The sequence below is a fragment of the Hippocampus bargibanti genome, linkage group LG05, assembly GCF_051943395.1.
Source record: "Hippocampus bargibanti isolate YZ-2025 linkage group LG05, ASM5194339v1, whole genome shotgun sequence".
NCBI classification, from domain to species: domain Eukaryota; kingdom Metazoa; phylum Chordata; class Actinopteri; order Syngnathiformes; family Syngnathidae; genus Hippocampus; species Hippocampus bargibanti.
The window spans coordinates 731,368-750,864 of NC_142738.1; the positions used below are offsets into that span (position 1 = coordinate 731,368).

At 42.1% G+C, this 19,497-nt stretch overlaps 2 protein-coding genes and 1 long non-coding RNA gene across 3 annotated transcripts; 2 read left to right on the forward strand and 1 right to left on the reverse strand.

Moving 5' to 3' along the window:
* The first annotated feature begins 202 nt into the window (after positions 1-202).
* rlbp1b (retinaldehyde binding protein 1b) lies at positions 203-5,703 on the forward strand. The gene is made up of 8 exons (XM_088996103.1): positions 203-315; positions 2,472-2,511; positions 3,303-3,431; positions 3,502-3,706; positions 4,355-4,533; positions 4,603-4,761; positions 5,323-5,433; positions 5,523-5,703. The coding sequence occupies exons 2-8, from the start codon at positions 2,500-2,502 to the stop codon at positions 5,649-5,651; spliced, it is 924 nt and encodes a 307-aa protein (XP_088852229.1). The 5' UTR covers positions 203-315; positions 2,472-2,499; the 3' UTR covers positions 5,652-5,703.
* Positions 5,704-5,730: 27 nt separating this feature from the next.
* abhd2b (abhydrolase domain containing 2, acylglycerol lipase b) lies at positions 5,731-19,290 on the reverse strand. The gene is made up of 10 exons (XM_088996102.1): positions 18,863-19,290; positions 16,711-16,945; positions 14,803-14,978; positions 13,771-13,938; positions 13,245-13,428; positions 12,167-12,259; positions 11,996-12,097; positions 11,005-11,074; positions 10,858-10,942; positions 5,731-7,697 (listed from the first exon to the last, which is right to left on the reverse strand). The coding sequence occupies exons 2-10, from the start codon at positions 16,935-16,937 to the stop codon at positions 7,450-7,452; spliced, it is 1,353 nt and encodes a 450-aa protein (XP_088852228.1). The 5' UTR covers positions 16,938-16,945; positions 18,863-19,290; the 3' UTR covers positions 5,731-7,449.
* Positions 9,362-18,224, forward strand: LOC148897368 (uncharacterized). The gene is made up of 6 exons (XR_016114948.1): positions 9,362-9,624; positions 9,703-9,869; positions 13,241-13,436; positions 13,776-13,960; positions 16,725-16,970; positions 17,634-18,224. It is a non-coding gene; the product is annotated as an uncharacterized LOC148897368 (long non-coding RNA).
* Positions 19,291-19,497: the final 207 nt, after the last annotated feature.

Consider the following 19,497-nt stretch of genomic DNA (forward strand, 5'->3'; position numbering starts at 1 on the left):
ATTTTAGCTATTCCGGGTTGAATGAACGCTAGCGCATGTGGCTGCCGCTGCTCACCCACAGAAAAACTGATCCTGACACTGACACACACCACTCAAGACTGTACCCCCCCCCCCCGCGTTACATTACATCACACTCTAGCAGAATGCAGATTGAATAGGAAAGGGGGGGTGAGGTAGGGGGGGGCAAATAATCTCCAGTGACGCCACTAATCCCCACGCTACAAAAATCAACAGCTCGACGCCCCCCTTCCGTCCGTCCATCCGTCCGTCCAGCCACACGTCTGACGCTTCTCACACGCTTCCAAAGAAAAACAGGTAAGATGCCCTTACGGGTTCCTCCATTGGGATTTTGATGATTATTTTAAGGCTAACTGCACTTTTTGCATATTGGATGTTTGACACCGAAAATTGCTCAGTCATGTTATTTGGAGAATGTAATAAGTATACCTTGTTTAAAAAAAAATATACATGGAAAATATTTTTGAGGGGGTGTGGGGGGTATGATTATTATTATTATTTTATTATTATTATATCATAACTTTGCTGCTGTGAAATGTAAATTTCTCCACTGCGAGATGAATAAAGGCAAATCCATCCATTATTATTATTATTATTATTACTATTATATCATTACTTTGCTTCTGTGAAATGTACATTTCTCCACTGCAAGACTAATAAAGGCAAATCCATCCATTATTATTATTATTTTGCTTTGGACCGTCTCAATTGTGCACACTCCAAATCAGCGATTTGATGTAAGAGTTGAGATTAAATCTACGTGATAAATAATGCAAGAGCTAAATTTAGTCTCATTCATCAAGATCATCTTGGGGGGGGGAATCAAGCCGGATTCATTCAGTTTACGTTTTAAACGTTCGGAAAAGGAACTACGGGCAATAAAATGTAATTTACGCAGTCCAAATAAAACCTCGTGAAGGTGTCGGGTCATTTTTGCAAGGGCTTAAGTCAAAGTCAGATGTATATTTTAAGTCTTATTTAGTAGAAAATGATGTTTTATGGCGGCCTGGGAACGGATTATTCTCATTTTAATGCTTTCTTATGGGAAAGGAATGTTTGGCAGACAAACTTTGCGCCTGAAACACACTTTCTGGGAAACAATTCAGTTCGTAAACTGAGGTTTCACTACTAGTGTTTAATCAGAATCCGAATCCTCATTATTGGCCAAGTATGTAGAACACACAAGGAATTTGCCTCCGGTAGAACACGCTGCACTAGTATTATCATCAAAAAAATTGCAAAGAGGCACAAAACAGTTCGATTTGGGTTACTGTTTAGAGAGTTAATGGCGACGGGCAAAGTAGCTGTTTAAATGTCTGTTGGATTTGGTGCATGCCTGAGAAAAGTCGCTGGAAAAGGTGGTGGGCAGGGTGCAGAGGGTTCAGTCGAATTTTCCGCACCCTTGTTTTGATTCTTGCAGTGAAAAAAATAATAATCCAGGGTCGTAAATCAAAATGGTCGTAAATTGAAATCCATTCAAATTGAATAGAGACTCGGGAGGCTTAATGACTGGCAAACTCCCCCGTCTGGTGCCATCACACGATCGATTGCTGTACGAGTGTGTGACATGTTGGCTGGCCAAAAATTGTCATACACGTAGCCGGCCTGCTAGCGCGCTGCACTGGCAGGTGTAGAATTTTTTTTTTTTTAAATAGGGTCTGAAGGTCGTGGTCATAAGTATGGGTGGTTGTAAGTCAAGCTGGTCGTAAGTCGGATGTTACCTGTCTTTGAATAATACAACTTCATTTCATTTGACCAGTTTTTAACTTTGCCAACAGACATCTGGACTCTGCCCAAATAGACGTTTTGTCATCAAAAAAAAAAGACAATATAAAATGTAAACATGGCGACTCTATTAACTAATACAGACGCTCCCCTACTTACAAACATTGGAACAGCTGTACTTATGAACATTTTTTGTAGTAACATGTAGTAACATGTAGTATTCTTCTATTTTTCAGTACAAACCAATATAGGGAAAGGCGCTTAAAAATTAAATGGATATTATTATTATTATTAGCTGTCTTCCATTTTATACAAGCCGTAAAATACTTATATAAGCCTTAAACATACATTCCATACACAAGATAGCAACTTACGACCAAATTCAACTTACGATTGAATTCAACCTACAAAATAAAATGTATTATTTTATTATTATTAGCTGTCTTCCATTTTATACAAGCCTTAAACATACATTCCATACACAAGATAGCAACTTACGACCAAATTCAACTTACGATCGAATTCAACCTACAAAATAAAATGTATTATTTTATTATTATTAGCTGTCTTCCATTTTATACAAGCCTTAAACATACATTCCATACACAAGATAGCAACTTACAAACGAATTGAACTTACGACCGAATTCAACTTACAAACGACCCTTCGGAACCTATCTTGTTTGTAAATTTGGGAGCGTCTGTATCTATCATATTTTTGTCTTTCAGATCCCGCCCGGCGTAACATTCAGCGAACATGGCTGTTGTTGTGAGTATGGGCAAAAAAACGGACCTGGCAACAAAAAAAAAATGGCCGCTTATGGGGGAGGGGGTGAAACTTAAGCTCATTGTTGCGATGCAGCCCTTGATCGGCATCACGCCGCGTTTGCGGGGTTTTACGGCTCTCATGTGAGGCAGATTATAGCAACACTGAGGCCTTAGTCATTAATGTTTGCTCGAGGGTGGATTAGTCACAACAAAAAAGAAAACAAGCATTGTGAGAGGTTTACGTCAAGGAAAAATTGGACTCCCGTCACATCAGAGAATAGAAGACGTCATTCAAAGTGGTCTTGGTGGAAATAATAACACAATTAATTTCTAAGCGCCTTTCAAAACTCTCAAGGTCACTTTATAGTCCTAGGATACGTTTTTCTGTGGGTGAGCAGCGGCAGCCACTTAGCTTGCTAGCTTTTTATCTATTTGAGTTACTTCCGGGTTGAGTGAACGCTGCCGCTTGTGGCTGCCACTGCACACCCACAGAAAAATGTATTTTGTGACTGGAAAGTGACCGTGAGTTTTGAAAGGTGCTTAGAAATGCATTGGCGCTTAGACAATGCATTATTATTAATATTATTATTAGCTATTGGGCTATGCAGCTGTCTACCTAGCTCGCTCGCTATTTGCTATCTGTCTCACTGGCTATATATTGTCTATCTGGCTAGCTATTAGCTATATATTAGCTAGCTTTCTATCTATCTGAGTTAAGTGAGTGAACGCTATTATTATGATTATTATTATTAATTATTGACCGAAACATGTCTCCCCCCCCCCCCCTCCCAGAGCGGAAGTTACCGCATGGTGTCCGAGGAGGAGCAGGCCTTGCGCGCCAAGTTGGAACGCCTCACCGTCAAGGACCACGGGCCGGTATTCGGACCCAGTCCCAGCCTGCCGGACCACACCCGCCAGAAGGTCGACGCTCTCTTCGAGCTCCTTTTCAAGATGGAGAGAAAACCTCCCAAAACAATTCGATTCCCAACAGGCCAAAGACGAGCTGAACGAGACGGACGAGAAGCGCTCGTCCGCCGTCAAGGATCTTCGCGCGACGATCAAAGAGAAGGCCGACGCTGGAGACGAGCTGGCCAAGGGGGTGCAGGACACTTTTGGGGACAAACCGGACAACCTGCTGGTCCGCTTCATCCGGGCCAGGAAGTACGACGTTCCCAGATCCTTTGAGCTCATGAAAGGTACGAAAGAGGCTTCAAAACGTCTTCAATCAAGCCATGGTGTCTTTTTTTTTTTTTTTTTCATTTTTCACTCATTCACTGCTCGACGTGTCAAAATGGGTCTAGCCCAGTGCCAGGGTTATTGTCATTGTCACTCAAATTCCAGGACCCACACAATATAGACTTTTAGGACGACGTAAACAGCGTAACAAATCTTAGACTCTCTTCTCTCATCAGGAAAAAAAAGAGTTAATTCCTAAGTGATATGGGCATGGAGTTATATGAGCTTGAAATGGGGGCAGATGTACAAAATACAATACATATTGGTTTATATAGCCCTTTAATAATAATAATAATAATACAGCTTGACATCTTACAGCCAGCCAGCTAGACAGCTAACAGCTAGCTAATGGATAGCTAATAAATAGCTAATAGATAGCCAGATAGCCTACAGCTTGACAGCTTACAGCCAATCAGCTAATAGCTAGTTAGCTAGCTAATGGATAGCAAATAAATAGCGAATCGATAGGTGACATATAGCTAGACAGCTAATAGCTAGGCAGCTAGCTAATAGATAGCATGATATTCTAAGAACCAAAGTCCCTTCATCTCCACCCCGAAGCACCATTTAACTTCCTTTTTTGAGGTTGTTTTCCCGCTTTTTCCAAGGTTACGTGCGCTTCAGGAAGGAGTACCCTGAACTGTTTGAAAACCTGACGCCCGAGGCGGTGCGCAGCACCATCGAAGCGGGCTACCCGGGCATCCTCCGGAGCCGCGACAAATACGGCCGCGTGGTTCTGCTCTTCAACATCGAAAACTGGGACTACGAAGAGATCACCTTTGACGAGGTGCGCACGATGACCTTTGACCTGGCGGCACGACGCCATTTTTAATTCCTGTCTTTTTTCCTCCTCCAGATCTTGCGGGCTTACTGCGTGATCTTGGAGAAGCTTCTGGAGAACGAGGAGACTCAGATCAACGGCTTCTGCATCATCGAGAACTTTAAAGGCTTCACCATGCAGCAAGCGTCGGGCATCAAACCCACCGAGCTCAAGAAGATGGTGGACATGTTGCAGGTGGGATGCCGTCAAGCAGATTTTATTTTACTCCCGCACCCCCCCTCATTCACTGCCATTCACAAATTTATTCGGGAATTGAAAATATGACGCGGAGCGCCATTCCCAAATTTGTTTGGGCTATGTGTGTTTTTTTCATGCTTGGGTGCCGATAAAGCGCTGGTCAGACCTCTGGCAATATTTGCCCCTTCCGCAAGGGGGCAGCACTTACCTTTTTTTCCATGTTAGCTATTTGTTACAGCTTCAGCTGTTGTTGAAGCGCTACATCAACCAATAGGTATGTATTACCTTGCATTTTGTACAACTGCCCCAATTTCAAGCTCAGATAACTCCATATCATATAGGAATTAACTTTTTTTCTGATGAAACAAGAGAGTCTAAAGTTTCTTACGCTGCTTACGTCGTCCTAAAAGTCAATCTTCTGTGGGTCCTGGAATTCAAGTGACAATGACAAAAACCCTGGCACTGGAGTGGACACATTTTTGTAACGTTTGGCAGTGAATGAGTTAAAATACACTTTTTTTTTAACCAATGAAAATGTTCCATTTGCCGTTTTTCCAGGATTCGTTCCCGGCTCGCTTCAAGGCCGTGCACTTCATCCACCAGCCGTGGTATTTCACAACCACCTACAACGTGGTGAAACCCCTCATGAAGAGCAAACTTCTGGAGAGGGTAACGTTCTGCAGGACCCTCTACGCTTTTTATTTACGTTGTTTTTTATTTTTCTCCGTGCCAACTGGCCGTCCACTTTCGTCTTTCAGGTCTTTGTGCACGGAGATGAGTTGGAAAACTACTACAAGGAGTTTGACGCCGACATCCTTCCCGCCGAGTTTGACGGAAAAGCGGATAAATACGACGGCAAAGCCACGGCGGCCAAGTTGTTTGACTAAAAAGCCGCGTTTACATTCCATAGACTGCTCAGAGGATGGTTCTTTTCTTCTTTTTTTTTTTTTTGGGGGGGGGGGGGGGGGGGGGGGGGGCAAACTAAGCCCAGAAATCACCTATACAATGATTGCCCCAAACCAAAATGGCCGACTTGCTGTTCAAATTTGGTCATGGGGTCTTTGAAACTATTTTATGCTTCCTTTCCCCACCACAATTTAACATCAATATTTTTTCTTTTGGGGGGGAGGGTGTTGAGGGGTCCAAACCAAGCCCACAAATCACCTACAAAATGATTGCCCCAAACCAAAATGGCCGACTTGCTGTTCAAATATGATCATGGTTCCTTGAAACTATTTTACGCTTCCTTTCCCTCCCAATTTAATATCAAATGTTGACGCAATATAATTTTTCTTATCTTTCCAGGGCTCTGTATCAACCCCCCGCCACAAAAAAAGTCTGCTTTTAACTAAAAACAGCTGACTTCCTGTTCCATTTCCTTCCAACATGAGTTAGTTTAGTGCATCCAGTCCTGATCGACATCCTAATCCAATTTTGTGCTGACTGGTGACATTTATTGGGGGGGGGGGCTTTTTTTTCTCCATTCCTGCCTCATTTTCATGAAATTCACCCCCCCCCCCCCAAAAAAAATGGCTACTTCCAACCAAAAGAGACAACTTCCTGTTCCTATACAAGGTCCTTGAGACTTTTATTATGATATACGATGCCACCAAATTCTGTCAGGTCACTCCCCCCCCCCAAAAAAAAAGTGTCCCCCGTTAACCCTCCAAATGGTTTATTTTAAAGCATTGAGTCTGTTCGCCGCCATCCATCCATCTTGCCCCCGTTTACGGCAATGAAATGTAACCCCGCCGTTGTAGCCACGCTGTCAATCGATTGTACAGTAAAGTGTATATAAACATGGAGCTGTATTATTTTTTTTTTAGATTTTTATAAATACAGTGATACCACTGGCCTTACAAACTTTTTGGTTTACGAACGTTGAATTTATGAAAATTTTACTTTGACATACGAGCTACCAACCCAGCTAAACAGAACACAATTGTTGAGGAACGAGATAAAATTATGTCAGATAAAGCACCGACAAGGGATCATTCCTCAAGATGGTGAAAGAAGGCGGCTACGTTCCTCATCAAGTGTTTCATGCTGATGAAAGCGGCCACTCCATTCCATCAAGCCATCAACGACCATCACAAAGGTCAATAAAACCACTTTATTATACAGTACAGTTTATTTCTTTAATTACAATACCATAGCACATTTATTATGCATAAAATAAGGTATATTGTGTGTAGTTTTAAGGCGTAGAAAGTAGAAAATGATGTTTTATGGGGACCTGGGAACGGATTAGTCTCATTTTAATGGTTTCCGATGGGAAATTATTTTTTGGGATACACACTTTTCGCCTTACACGCACTGTCTGGGAACCAATTAAGTTCGTAAGCCAAGGTATCACTGTATTGAAAAAAAACTTTGAAGAGGTTCTTTATTAAGATCATAAACAATTGTGATCAAAACAGTGGCGCCAAGAGTCTAAAGTGCAAAGTGAAAATGTGATCCCGCAATAAATACCCCCCCTCAACCCCGATCCAGTTTCAAGAGTATTCCAAAAGCGCTTGCAAGGCCACTTCACGGTATGGACGCCACTTGGTGAAAAACGCCATCAATGTCATTTTCAGATACTTTGACAGAAAACGAGTGCAGCAGTAATAAGAATTAAAAAAAAAAAAAAAAGAAAAGACTACTCCTCACGTTCAAGTAGACATGACAGCAGGACCTCAGTCATCAAGCCGAAATGGAGGGCCAGGCGACGGGCGTTCCGTCGCCTTTGTCGTCGCGCCGCAGGCTCAAATCGGGGCATTTTGGGGCGTGGCGGGGCGGCCGTTGGCTCTCCCAGTGGCAGATGGCGTCGGCGAACTCCACGATGACTTTGTCCATCCACGTCAGGGGTTGAGGGAACAGCACGGCCCCCTCGAAGAAGCCCAGGTGGCCGCCATGTTGGGTGAGGGCGAAGATGACGTTGGGCATCTTCTCTGTGCGCACCAAGGAAAAAAGAAATAAAACGTCATGAATTTTGATCCTCCAATTTAAGGTGTTGGCAAGAGCCATACATATGGCGCTACAATATGGCTCGCCCATAATACAAAATAGACATTCTCGCTTTTATTTGAAGTTTTAAGACTGGCGCTGCATATTCAGGAAGTCTTGTTTTCGACTTGATGACGATGCCCTAAGTGACGTCACGGAGGGAACGCCCCTGACTGACAAAGCGACACACAATGCATTTTGGGGACTTTTTTTCGTATGAAAACATTGTGTTGATTGCAAAATTAGAAGGAAAACTACATAAATAACACCATGGTGAATCATTGTGTGTCACAGCCAATTGCGGTAACACGCATAAAGAAGGTATAATTGACACAAATTCCCAGCGGACAAATCAGCCCATTTCCAACGGAGCTTGGGCGCCATCTTGTGCATTTTCTGGGCGCTACATTGGAGACCAGACGGCTCCAATTGATACGGAAGGACTTCTTGAATCGATTGCAAACATGTATGCTTTCCTCTTCACAACTATTGAATCATATTCATAACTGGACGAGTAACAAGAAAGGATCTTCTCCGAATCTGAAGCCATTGTTTTGATTCTGGAGCAAGGCAGTTTGTGGCGTGACATCACGAATAAGTGGGCGGGACTTTCTGAATCTCCCCAGTTTTGAGCTCATTTTGTGGCAGTTTTGGGACACTTTAAGTCATTTTTATTGGTGTTTTGCATTTGATTAAAAATCTCAGCCTGCGTGTTTTGACTATTTTAGATGCGTTTTGATGATGTCAGTTGAGAAACAAAAGCATGGTGTCGCTTGTCCTTTAAATCGAGCATATTACACCCCACCCCAACTTTTGTTTTATTTTAAGTCGGAATACCTTCCGTGAATAATTTTTTTAATCATATGTACTTTTGTATTCATATTTATACATGGAGCAGTTCCTGCCTAATATAGTGCTTTTTAAAAAATAATTATTATATTGAATCGTATTAGCGTAAATTATTTTAACAAGCCACACGTGTGGCAAATTTGGCTCCAAATCTCTCTCCACTTTCCGGAAAGCCGAACGTCAACTGTGTACACGTTCGGCAATCGCGGACTTGCACCCGTTTTGGTTTTATGTTTCCTGACACGACAGAAGATGCATTTGTGATAAAACATTGACGCACGGAATCGTCGTCGATGCGATGACAACCGAACCACCTCCATTGCCCCCCCCCGCACGAAGACCTGCTTTGTGTTTTGAAAGGTGATCTTGGAGCTTCATCTTTAATGCAAAACAAACGTCTCGCGCGCTCACGTGAGGTCGACCGACGGTAAAGCGATGTTGCTTCGTGCTCAAGTTGTTTTTTTGCACAACAGACGATGCCTCTTTATGTTGTGACCCAATGAAAATGGTCGAAAGATACGAGTGTTAGCTATAGCAATAGCAACCATCATGGCGCCTTCCGAAATCTAATGTATTGGTGTACATGTCAGTTTGGTAGACGATGCATTAAACTGTCGGTAAAAAAAAACACAACGTAACGTGATTTATTATAATTATATTAAAAAATCGTTGATTTAATAAATAACTGAAGTCTTCGTTAACTCTTGTTTTTCCATTCTCAAAAGGTGGACCATACCATTTTACGTGTTCCCCTTGTAACTGGCGGGTATATTGTCATTGGTTGCCATGACAACAAAAATATATATAATTTATTTGGTCTTGATCTGTAAAAGTGTTTAACGTTTCTATGCGAACCTTTATATGTGTATTTTTCTTGAAATCGTCTTCAATACTTTGTTTTGTCATTATCACTTCCGCTTCCGTGTCATGTGTTTCGATGTACGAGAGTAACTGCTCGAGAGAGAGAACGACAGTCTAAAGTCTACGTGAAAGTATCTACTTTCGGTTAATAAGGTGCACACGGTATGTTATTAATTTGCTTATTTACCGCATTTCTGCATGTCGAACTTATTGTAATGTTGTCGTTTTAATGTCCTTTAGTTTTCACGGTGTTCCAAGTGTGCCACAATAAATGTTGTGACATCAGGACGAAGCGTCATCCTTGACCGGGGTAGATACACCCCTACCTTAATCATGAATGTGGTACGGCCCATTTTGAGGACAACTCCCGCCTTTCGCTCCACTTTTTTTGGCTTGATGTCAATGAGGTAAGCTTTTTTTCGAGTTACATTAAAAAGCAAACGTTTTCATTTACAAATGTAGGTATTTTAACACATTTATCTACCGTATATTTTATTTAGGGACACTTTGTGTCACTTTAATTGAGGGGACGACATTGTTTTTGTCAGGGTTTGTGATTGAGACGACAAGAAATCCAGCTGGGCCTCGTCAAATGAAACAACGCTGTAGGACACTTCCGGTTCCGTTTGTAGTTTGCTATTCAGCAAATTGTAGTCCATTATCATACCTTTTCAACTTATACCTTTTCCCAGTATTTAATACGTTTTTTTTATCATTTCAAATAATGTTTGGTCAACTAATGTCTTCATAAATAATGTATACATTAGTAAGAAATATTGTGCTAAGTCTATTATCTTTGTCTTTTCTGTAATACCTTACAATAGCTATCTAGCTGGCTAACTATTAGCTTTCTATTGCCTTGCTATCGAGCTTTCTATCCATTTGAGTTACTTCCGGGTTGACTTGTACGCTGGCGTGTGTGGCTGCCGCTGCTCACCCGCAGAAAAACTTATCCTGTGACTGTAAAGTGACCTTGAGAGTTTTGAAAGGCATTTAGGAATTACATGTATTATTATTAGTTTTTAATGCTTTTTGAAACACACAAATTCAGGATGTGGTGCTGGAATTTGATGGATAGAGCCTTCTTTTGCGATGTCATTATAGTAGCTGTGTATTAACAATATGGCTAGCTAGCTATTAGCTATATGGCTAGCTGGCTATTGGCTACTGTCAGGGATATGACAGTCAGTCTCTATAAGCTATATAGCCAGCTAGCTCATAGCTAGCTCGGTAGCTATTTGAGTCAGGAAACATATTAGCTATCTATCTAGGTAGCTATTGGCTACATAGCTAAATAGCTATTTGAGTCAGGAAACATTAGCTAGCTAGCGATTAGCTATCGATTAGCTATCTAGCTAGCTTTCTATCTTTTTGAGTTTCAATTTGAACCCAAACCTGATAGCGTGCGCGGGATGGCGAGCAGGGAGCGATGCACGAGCGGGTCGTCGGACGAGTTCATCAGGAGGAGCGGCACTGAGACCTGCGTGAGGTTTCGGTGTCATGATGAAATGTTCTCAAGACGGACGTTCCGCGATCGCTCACCTTGTGCATGTAGCGAACGCAGCTCTCCTGCTTGTAGTACTCATCCAAGGAGCTGTAGCCATGGAACTTCCTGCACAAAGCAAAATAAGACAAGAACCTTTTTGGAGACTGACAAATGTCAACAAAATGTCAGTTACACCCCCCCAAAAAACATTGTACAATGATACCTTGGCTTACAAACTTAATTGGTTCCCAGGCAGAGTGTGTAAGGCGAAAAGTGTGTATCCCAAAAATTAATTTCCCATAGGAAACCATTAAAATGAGACTAATCCGTTCCCAGGTCCTCAGAAAACATAATTTTACACTTCATCTTAGCATTAAAATGACACAAAATATACCTTATTTTATGTATAATAAATGTGCTATGGTATTATAATGAAAGAAATAAACTGTACTGAATAATAAAGTTGTTTTATTTACCTTTGTGATGGTCGTTGATGGCTTGATGGAATGGAGTGGCCGCTTTCATCAGCATTAAACGCTTGATGAGGAACGTAGTCTTCTTTCACCACTTTGAGGAATGATCCCTTGGAGGTGCTTTCTCTGCCATCATTTGAACTAGTTCCTCATCAATTGTGTTTAGCTGGGTTGATAGCTTTTTGCATCAAGTGTACAGATGGCTTGTGCGGGTTATTTGTGGAGCCTGATTCCACTGTTTTCTATCCATTTTCTCACTCTCTCTCTGTCTTCTGTCTGTCTCTTTAATGTTTAACCCCGCCCCCTCACTGCTGCATTCTTGACCAATCACGTGGCTTTAACCGACGACTGGGAGCGGGGAATAGAGGACAAAAAAAAAGTTGGGTGCGATTTTCTTGTTAGGAGAACGGGCTCATTCGCGAACGACACATCACTCATTGTGGCGCTCCGTGTGTATCCCGAAAAATAGTTGGTATGCCAAGGTAAAATTTTCAGAAATGTAACGTTCGTAAACCGAAAAGTTCGTAAGCCAAGGGGTTTGTAAACCGAGGTATCACTGTATATGAGAAATCACCTCATGACGCTGTCGTCGATTTGTGTCATAGATGTGGCGGCGCACAGTCGACTCAGGTCGCCGTCGCTGATGTTGCTGGAGGTCACGCCCAGCAAACTCTCCCTGCGGGACGCCGCCATGTTGAAATGAAAAAAAAAAAAAAAAAACGCAAGACGTACTCGACGAGCTCACCTGTGCGACAAAATGAGCTTCTTGAGTTTTTCCGTCAGGACAAAGTTGTACAGCCGTCGGCACTGGTCCCACTGGAGGAATGTCTCCTGGGCTCTTAAAAAAAATACAAGTAGAATGTACTCCGAAGATCTTTAAAAAAATGCAACAAACCATATACGGTCATACCTCTCTTTTCGACCATAATCCATTCCAGAAACCTGTTCAGAAACTGATTTGTTTGAAAACCAAAATGGCACTTTCCATTATAATCAATGTAAAACTTTCTAATCTGTTTCAAGTATAGAAAACAACTTTTTCAAAGCACTTTTGAACTACTTTACAGCATAAACGGGATAAACGCGTAATAATGGAGCACAATCATTTGTAAAATACTATAAAAACAAATTGTACTGTTTTATTTTCACCAATTTTACCATTAGCATTGGAAAATAAAAGCATCTCTTTCAGTTGTATACCAGGGCATAAAATTTTGGGTTGAAAACCGAATTGGACAAGAACTGAGACGTTGGAAAACCGAGTTTTGACTGTCGATGTAAATATGATGATACGCGTCGTGTAAACCCAAGACCCAGAAAAGGACTTTGATGTCTTTCCAGGGACTAAGAAAAGCCAATCAGACTGCGCCGCTTGGCTGGAGTTCTATCTATTTGCTATCTATTAGCTAGCTACCTAGCTGGCTATCTATTTGCTAGCTGCCTAGCTGGCTATCTATTTGCTATCTATTAGCACATGTAGCTATGTAGCTGGTGATTTATTAGCTATATGGCTATCTAGCTAGTTGGCTAACTGTCTAGCTGGCTATTTATTAGCTATGTGGCTATCTAGCTAGTTGGCTAACTGTCTAGCTGGCTATTTATTAGCTATGTGGCTATCTAGCTAGTTAGCTAACTGTCTGGCTGGCTATCTATTAGATATCTTAGCTAGCTTTCTATCTATTTGAGTGACTTCCGGGTGGAGTGAACGCCGGCGCATGTGGCTGCTGCTTCTTATCCGCAGTAAAACCGATCCTGAGACGGTAAAGTGACCTTGAGAGTTTTGAAAGGTGCTTAGAAATGAAATGTATTGTATTTGTAGCCACCTGAGGGCGCTGTAACCCTGACAGACGCTGACGCAGCACAGCACTCGCTCCTGATTGGCCGGATCCTCGCCCAGGAACTTGCAGACGATGTTGCCGCCCAGACTGAAGCCCACCGCCACCATCAGCGTGCCGGGGAAGGCTTGCTTCACGTCGTTCACCATGGCGGCAAACTCCCACGTGCAACCTGGCGGGGTGGGCGAAAAACAAAGTGCCAACATTGCATCGTGGCTTTGCCATTGGGTCCACGGGCTGTAGTTTGGACATCTTGCATTGCTTCAAAAAAATCTCTCTCTCTCTCCCTTTCGCTCTTTCACTTTCTCTCAATTTCGTCTGTACTTCTCTCTCCCTTTCACTCTTTTTCCCTCTCCCTTTCTCTCTCTCTTTAAGTCTGTACCTCTCTCCATTTACCTCTTCCTCGCCCTTTCTCTGTCCATTTCTCTCTCTCTCTCTCTCTGTGACCTTTGGCATCCTCCCTCTTATTCAAAGCCTCCCTTCCCGCCTCGGATGATTTACGCTGTGTCCTCACCGTAGGTGAACATGCGCGGCGCTGTGAGCTCCACGTCGGGCAGGGCCCCCAAGTGGTTGAGGACGGCGCAGCGGTAGCCCCGCCTCTGGGCGTGATCCACAAAAGTGCGGATGTAGTAGTTCCCGCTGTGGTTGGCAAAGCCGGGGCAGATGACCATGGTGATGTCATCTGAGAACACACACTTGCAAAGGTAAATTCTTGCTCTTTGTTTATTTATAGTGCAACGAAAAAAATCGCAAACGAGCCCGTTCTAACAAGAAAATGGCAGCCGACTGTTTATTTTTGTCCTCTATTCCCCACCCCCAGTCTTCGGTTAAAGCCACGTGATTGGTCAAGAACGCAGCACTGGGGGGGTGTTAAACATTAAAGAGACAGGCAGACGACAGAGAGAGTGAGAAAATGGATAGAAAACAGTGACATTTGGACTCGTTTCAACTTTATTGATACTTCAAAGGCAGAGTGTAGACTGCAAGGTTAAAATATCCCATCAATCAGGCTGCGCAAATTACCCGCACAAGCCATCTGTACACTTGATTCAAAAAGCTATCAACCCAGCTGAACAGAACACAATTGATGAGGAACTAGGTAAAATGATGGCAGAGAAAGCAGATGGTGAAAGAAGAAGGCGACGTTCCTCATCAAGTGTTTAATGCTGATGAAAGCGGACACTCCATTCCATCAAGCCATCAACGACCAGCACAAAGGTCAATAAAATGACTTTTTTGAACAGTACAGTTTATTCCTTTAATCATAATACTATAGCACATATATTACACATAAAATCAGGTCTGTTTTGTGTGCTTTTAAGGCTTATTTAGTAGAAAATTGTTTTATGGGGACCTGGGAACAGATTATTCTCATTTTAATGGTTTGCTATGCGAAATTAATGTTTGGGATACACACTTTTCGCCTTACACACTCTGTCTGGGAACCAATTAAATTCATAAGCCAAGGTACCACTGTATACATAAAATGGGAATTTCTCCTAATTAAATACCCACCCCCCCCCCCCCCCCCATCGCCCAATCTGACCTCCTGTGCGGTGTTGGACCAGCGCCTCAAAGAGGTCAAAACTGGCCGTGGCCCCGTCGTGCATGGGGAGGAGCTTGCGGAGCCCTCGCGGCGTGGGGGCCCCCACCCGGCCCACCTTGCCGTAGAGCGCTGTCTGGATGTGGCCGCTCTTCCCCCACAGCAGGGGTGGAATGTATCTGCGGAAGGAAGAAAGGAAGGAAGGAGTGAGTGGCGCAGGCGTCCCAAAGGATGCTGACTCCACACTTTTAGTAGCTAGATAGTAGATAGATAGCTAGTTAGCTGACTATCTGCTGGCTATCTATTAGCTATCTATCTGGCTGGCTAGCTATATATTGGCTATCTATTAGCTGGCTAGCTAGTTAGCTGTCTATCTTCTAGCTATCTATTAGCTATCTGGCTAGCGGGCTGGCTATCTATTCGCTATCTATCCAGCTGGCTAACTATCTGTTAGCTATCTGTTAGCTAGCTAGTTAGCTGGCTATCTATTAGCTAGCTAGATGGCTATCTATATATTGCTATCTATTAGCTAGCTAGCTAGTCAGCTGTGTATCTTCTGGCTAGCGGGCTGGCTATCTATTACCTATCTATCCAGCTGACTAGCTATGTATTAGATGTCTATTGGCTGGTTGGATGGCTATCTATTAGCTATTTATTGGCTAGCTGGCTGGCTATATATTGGCTATCTATCCAGCTGGCTAGCTATCTATTAGCTATCTGTTAGCAAGTTAGCTGGCTATCTATTGGCTATCTGGTTATCTATTATCTATCTGGCTAGCTAGCTGGCTATCTATTAGCTATCTATCCAGCTGGCTAGCTATTTATTGGCTGGCTAGCTGATTGGATGGCGATCTATTCGCTATCGGCTAGCTGGCTGGCTATCTATTAGCTATCTCTCCATCTATTAGCTATATCCCGCTGGCTAGCTAATTGTTAGCTAGTTAGCTGGCTATCTATTGGCTAGCTGGATATCTATTTGGAATTTTTGGTGCGGATCCAAAGAATGGTGCGGATCCAGTTTAGCCGCGTTTGTTTGCCGAGCTGGATTACGCAAAAACAACTTGCAGAGGGACTGTTGGGGGGGGGGGGGAGGGAGGGAAAGGATTTTGGGCTTCAAAGTACAGCTGGTTTAAAGTGTGCACCGGAAATTTGGACGTCATTTTTTTTGCGGCATAGTTGCAAATGTAGAATTTTCTTTTTGTTGTTTTTTTTTTTTTTGTGTAGAAAAAAAGTTTTGGTGGAAAAACTGTAACAAGGCCTTTGCCTATTTTTTTTTCTCTTTCCCTTTCCACGCCCGGCAATCCCTTCAATTATAGTAGCTATTGTATTGTACTGTAGCTGGCTATCTAGCTCGCTACCTAGCTGGCTATCTGTTGCTTGGATATTTTTCTATTTACTATATTCTTTACGATATACATATATTCTTTTATTATTTATTCTTTTATTTTATTATTTTTATATTTTCTATTTTTTTTACTATATTCTTTTATTCTTTCGATGTTCGATTTTATTATATTTTCTATATTTTTACTATATTTATTTCTGATTATTTTTTCATGTTAGATTTTATTATATTTACTATTTCTACTACATATTTTATATATATTTATTATAATTATTTATTATGTTAATTGTATATTATTTTTATATTTTATCTTTTTTGTTTATATATTTATGTATTATTATCTATTATGTTACTTCCGGGTTTGTGTGAACGCTGGCACGTGTGACTGCCGCTACTCACCCGCAGAAAAAAATATCCTGTGACTGGAAAGTGTCCTTGAGAGTTTTGAAAGGCGCTTAGAAATGCAATGTGTTATTATTATTATTAATTCTAAAATGTAATGTGTCAATCAACACAGAAACAATTTTTTTTTTTTTTGCATGTAATTTGACACCACGGTAACTCACTCTTTGGTCAACAGGGGGCAGCATTTGAGCAGGTAGCGGGTCAGCGGCGTGTCCTGGTGGCTGACCTCGGGCGGCGACGGCGGACTCTTCAGGTTGAGGCAGCGCATGATGACGTAGAGGACGGTGGCCAGCGCCGCCATCTTGACGCCGTCAAACATGGCCGGCAGCTCCGAGCCCGGGGCGGTTGTTACGCCTTCGCCGCCGCCGCCGTCCGCCAGCGAGGCCATCGTAGACGCTGGAGTGGAGACAACGCAGACAAGGTTAGACCTTTCTCGCTGAGTCGAGCTAATTCCATATATAGTTACGGTTTCTTCTCGGGAGGCCGTCATGAATAATAATAATAATACTAAAAATACATTTTTACAAGCGCCTTTCAAAACTTTCAAGGTCACTTCAGTCAAAGGATAAGTTTTGCTTTGGGTGAGCAGCGGCAGCCACACGCGACAGCATTCACTCAACCCGGAAGTAACGCACACACATTTAACTCAGCATTCCGACTTTTAACTCAAAATTATGACTTAACTCTGAATTCCAACTTTTCACTCAGAATTCCCAATTTGAATAATAATAATAATAATACATTTCATTGATAAGCGTCACATGATTATTTTTTGTTTTTGTTTTGGACTTGAAAATGGCGCCACGAGGGTGGCTGCCTTTACAGCAGCTCCTGTATTTTGTTTTTGCTGCTGTGAAATGTCCTTTTCTCCACCGTGAGACAAATAAAGGCTCATCTCATCTTTTTCATCTGGAAAATTTACAAGCAAAACGAGTTCTTGCGCTTTATGTTGGCTGGCTAGCTAGCTCAGCAGCTTTGTGCCACTTTTGAATTCAATTTTTTTTTTCTTCTTCTTCATGAACGCTGTACCCCGATTGTCCATGTCAACGGAATGGCCCGTAAACATGGCGGATGCTCCCACAAGTGAGATTTGTCATTTCCAGCCAGCGCCGAAGCCAATCGTTATGAAATCAGACGCCCACATGACTTTGCAGCTAATCCCGTTGTGAGTCTCCAGACGCTCCACAAAGAGAACCTCGTGCAACTTGTGGCGTAAATGTCGCTAAACATGCAGCTTTAACTCGTCAACTTTTTCATTTTGTGCGCGTTTGCCTGCCTGTTTGAAAAAAACAACAACACAAAAACGGCCCAAAAAAATCATGTGAAAAATACTGTAAAAAAAATCAAAATGATACATGACTGCTTCATGTCACAACAAGGGTACAGCAAGTGCTGAAGAATGACTCTCTGTGTCTGTGTTGTCATATGATGTATTTAGTTTATTTTGTTTTTTTTTTTACTTCAAGATGGCGCCGTGAGAGTGGCTGCCTTTCCAGCGGCTCTTGTACAGTAAAGTCTGGTTATATCGATATCGGATATATCGATAGTCCCGGTTATATCGATACTATTTCTATGCACGCACGGAGAAAATTACATGCAAACAGGGTCGGATATATCGATAGTCCCGGTTATATCGATATTTTTTCCGACTCCCTTGAATATCGATATAACGAGACTTTACTGTATATGTATATATATATATATATATATATATGTATGTATGTGTATATATATATATATATAATGTGTTTATTACACATGCATTGCAGATGAGAATGTCCAAATCTTCAAGTTTTGGGATAGTGGCAGGTATTGATTAGTTCAAATTGCGAACTGGAAGGAATTAAAAGTATCAAAGTTAACAAATTCATAATTTTTGGACTTTTTTTATTTTTAAAATTTAGGATGGTCAACACTTTGCGTGTGACTAATTCATCCAACAGTTACTTTCACTTTTCAGAGATTTTAGAATGGACGCTGTTGACAGTTTAATCTAATTATGGATTATTTCTAATCGCCACGAGGAAACAATTCGGAAGTCAACCAAAATGATTTTTGAGGCTCTCTGTGACAATTCAGAAGTTAACCAAAATGACTTTAAGGCTCTTTCCGATTGTTGGGAACTGAGATTTGTGATCAGTTGAACAACTCATGATCAGTGTGACATCATGGAGAGTTCGCAGGAGGAAATAAATCCAGAAATTACGATTTCCCCCCCCCCATCTCAAAACATGAGTACAACAGAGAAACATCTTAAAAGACAGAATTTGACAGTTTCGTTCTTCAGGTAGCTAAAAAAAAGTGGCTTGCTACCTGTTGCTGGTGCCCCAGTTGGCTTGTTGATCGTTGAGCAAGAGGCACTTCCACAATTTCATGAGAGAAGCGCTCCGGTTTCGCCTTCTCCTTCGTTCTTCTTTATTCCGTCTCTAATGTCAACGTCACGGCCTTTCAAACACAACACTTTTGACTTTAGCGAAGAAGGAGCATTTTAAAAGGTTTTTCGTGACTTTCGTAAGTGTGTGTCCCGATCCAGCTCGGTTCCACCCTGGCTTGTCGTTTGCGTTACCAGAGACCAGCTCCGGATGCGTTCACGCCCCCGTAAAAAAACAAAAACAAAAACACACCCCCGACCTCGGGGTTTCCCCAGCGAAACGGTAAACGACGTCAAACGACCACGCTTATTTCCGTCACATCCCTCCCATTCAGAATCATGGCGACTTTTTTTATTCGAAGTCGATCCAAGAAAACTTCAAGGCGCGTTGACCACGATCGCGGTAGCGTATATCCCCGTGGACTTGAACGCAACGCAAACAGTTCCGTCTTAACATCAAGCTAACTTTGCGGTTTGATTCATTCTTTAAAAGAAATAAAAGTCCTCGTTATTGTCGTTTTCTATCACATCGTCACGCAGACTATAAGTATTACTGACACAAATTTAAACATGAATG

Bases quoted from the DNA above. Each gene is read 5' to 3' on its own strand.
- rlbp1b (XM_088996103.1), top strand. The intron at 3,432-3,501 runs GTCGACGCTCTC...GATTCCCAACAG, and splicing joins CGGACCACACCCGCCAGAAG to GCCAAAGACGAGCTGAACGA. The intron at 4,534-4,602 runs GTGCGCACGATG...TTCCTCCTCCAG, and splicing joins AAGAGATCACCTTTGACGAG to ATCTTGCGGGCTTACTGCGT.
- abhd2b (XM_088996102.1), bottom strand. From the start codon at position 16,937: ATGGCCTCGCTGGCGGACGGCGGCGGCGGCGAAGGCGTAACAACCGCC. The intron at 14,979-16,710 runs GTGAGTTACCGT...TTCCTTCCGCAG, and splicing joins TGCCCCCTGTTGACCAAAGA to ATACATTCCACCCCTGCTGT. The intron at 11,075-11,995 runs GTGATTTCTCAT...TGCTTTGTGCAG, and splicing joins ATCGACGACAGCGTCATGAG to GAAGTTCCATGGCTACAGCT.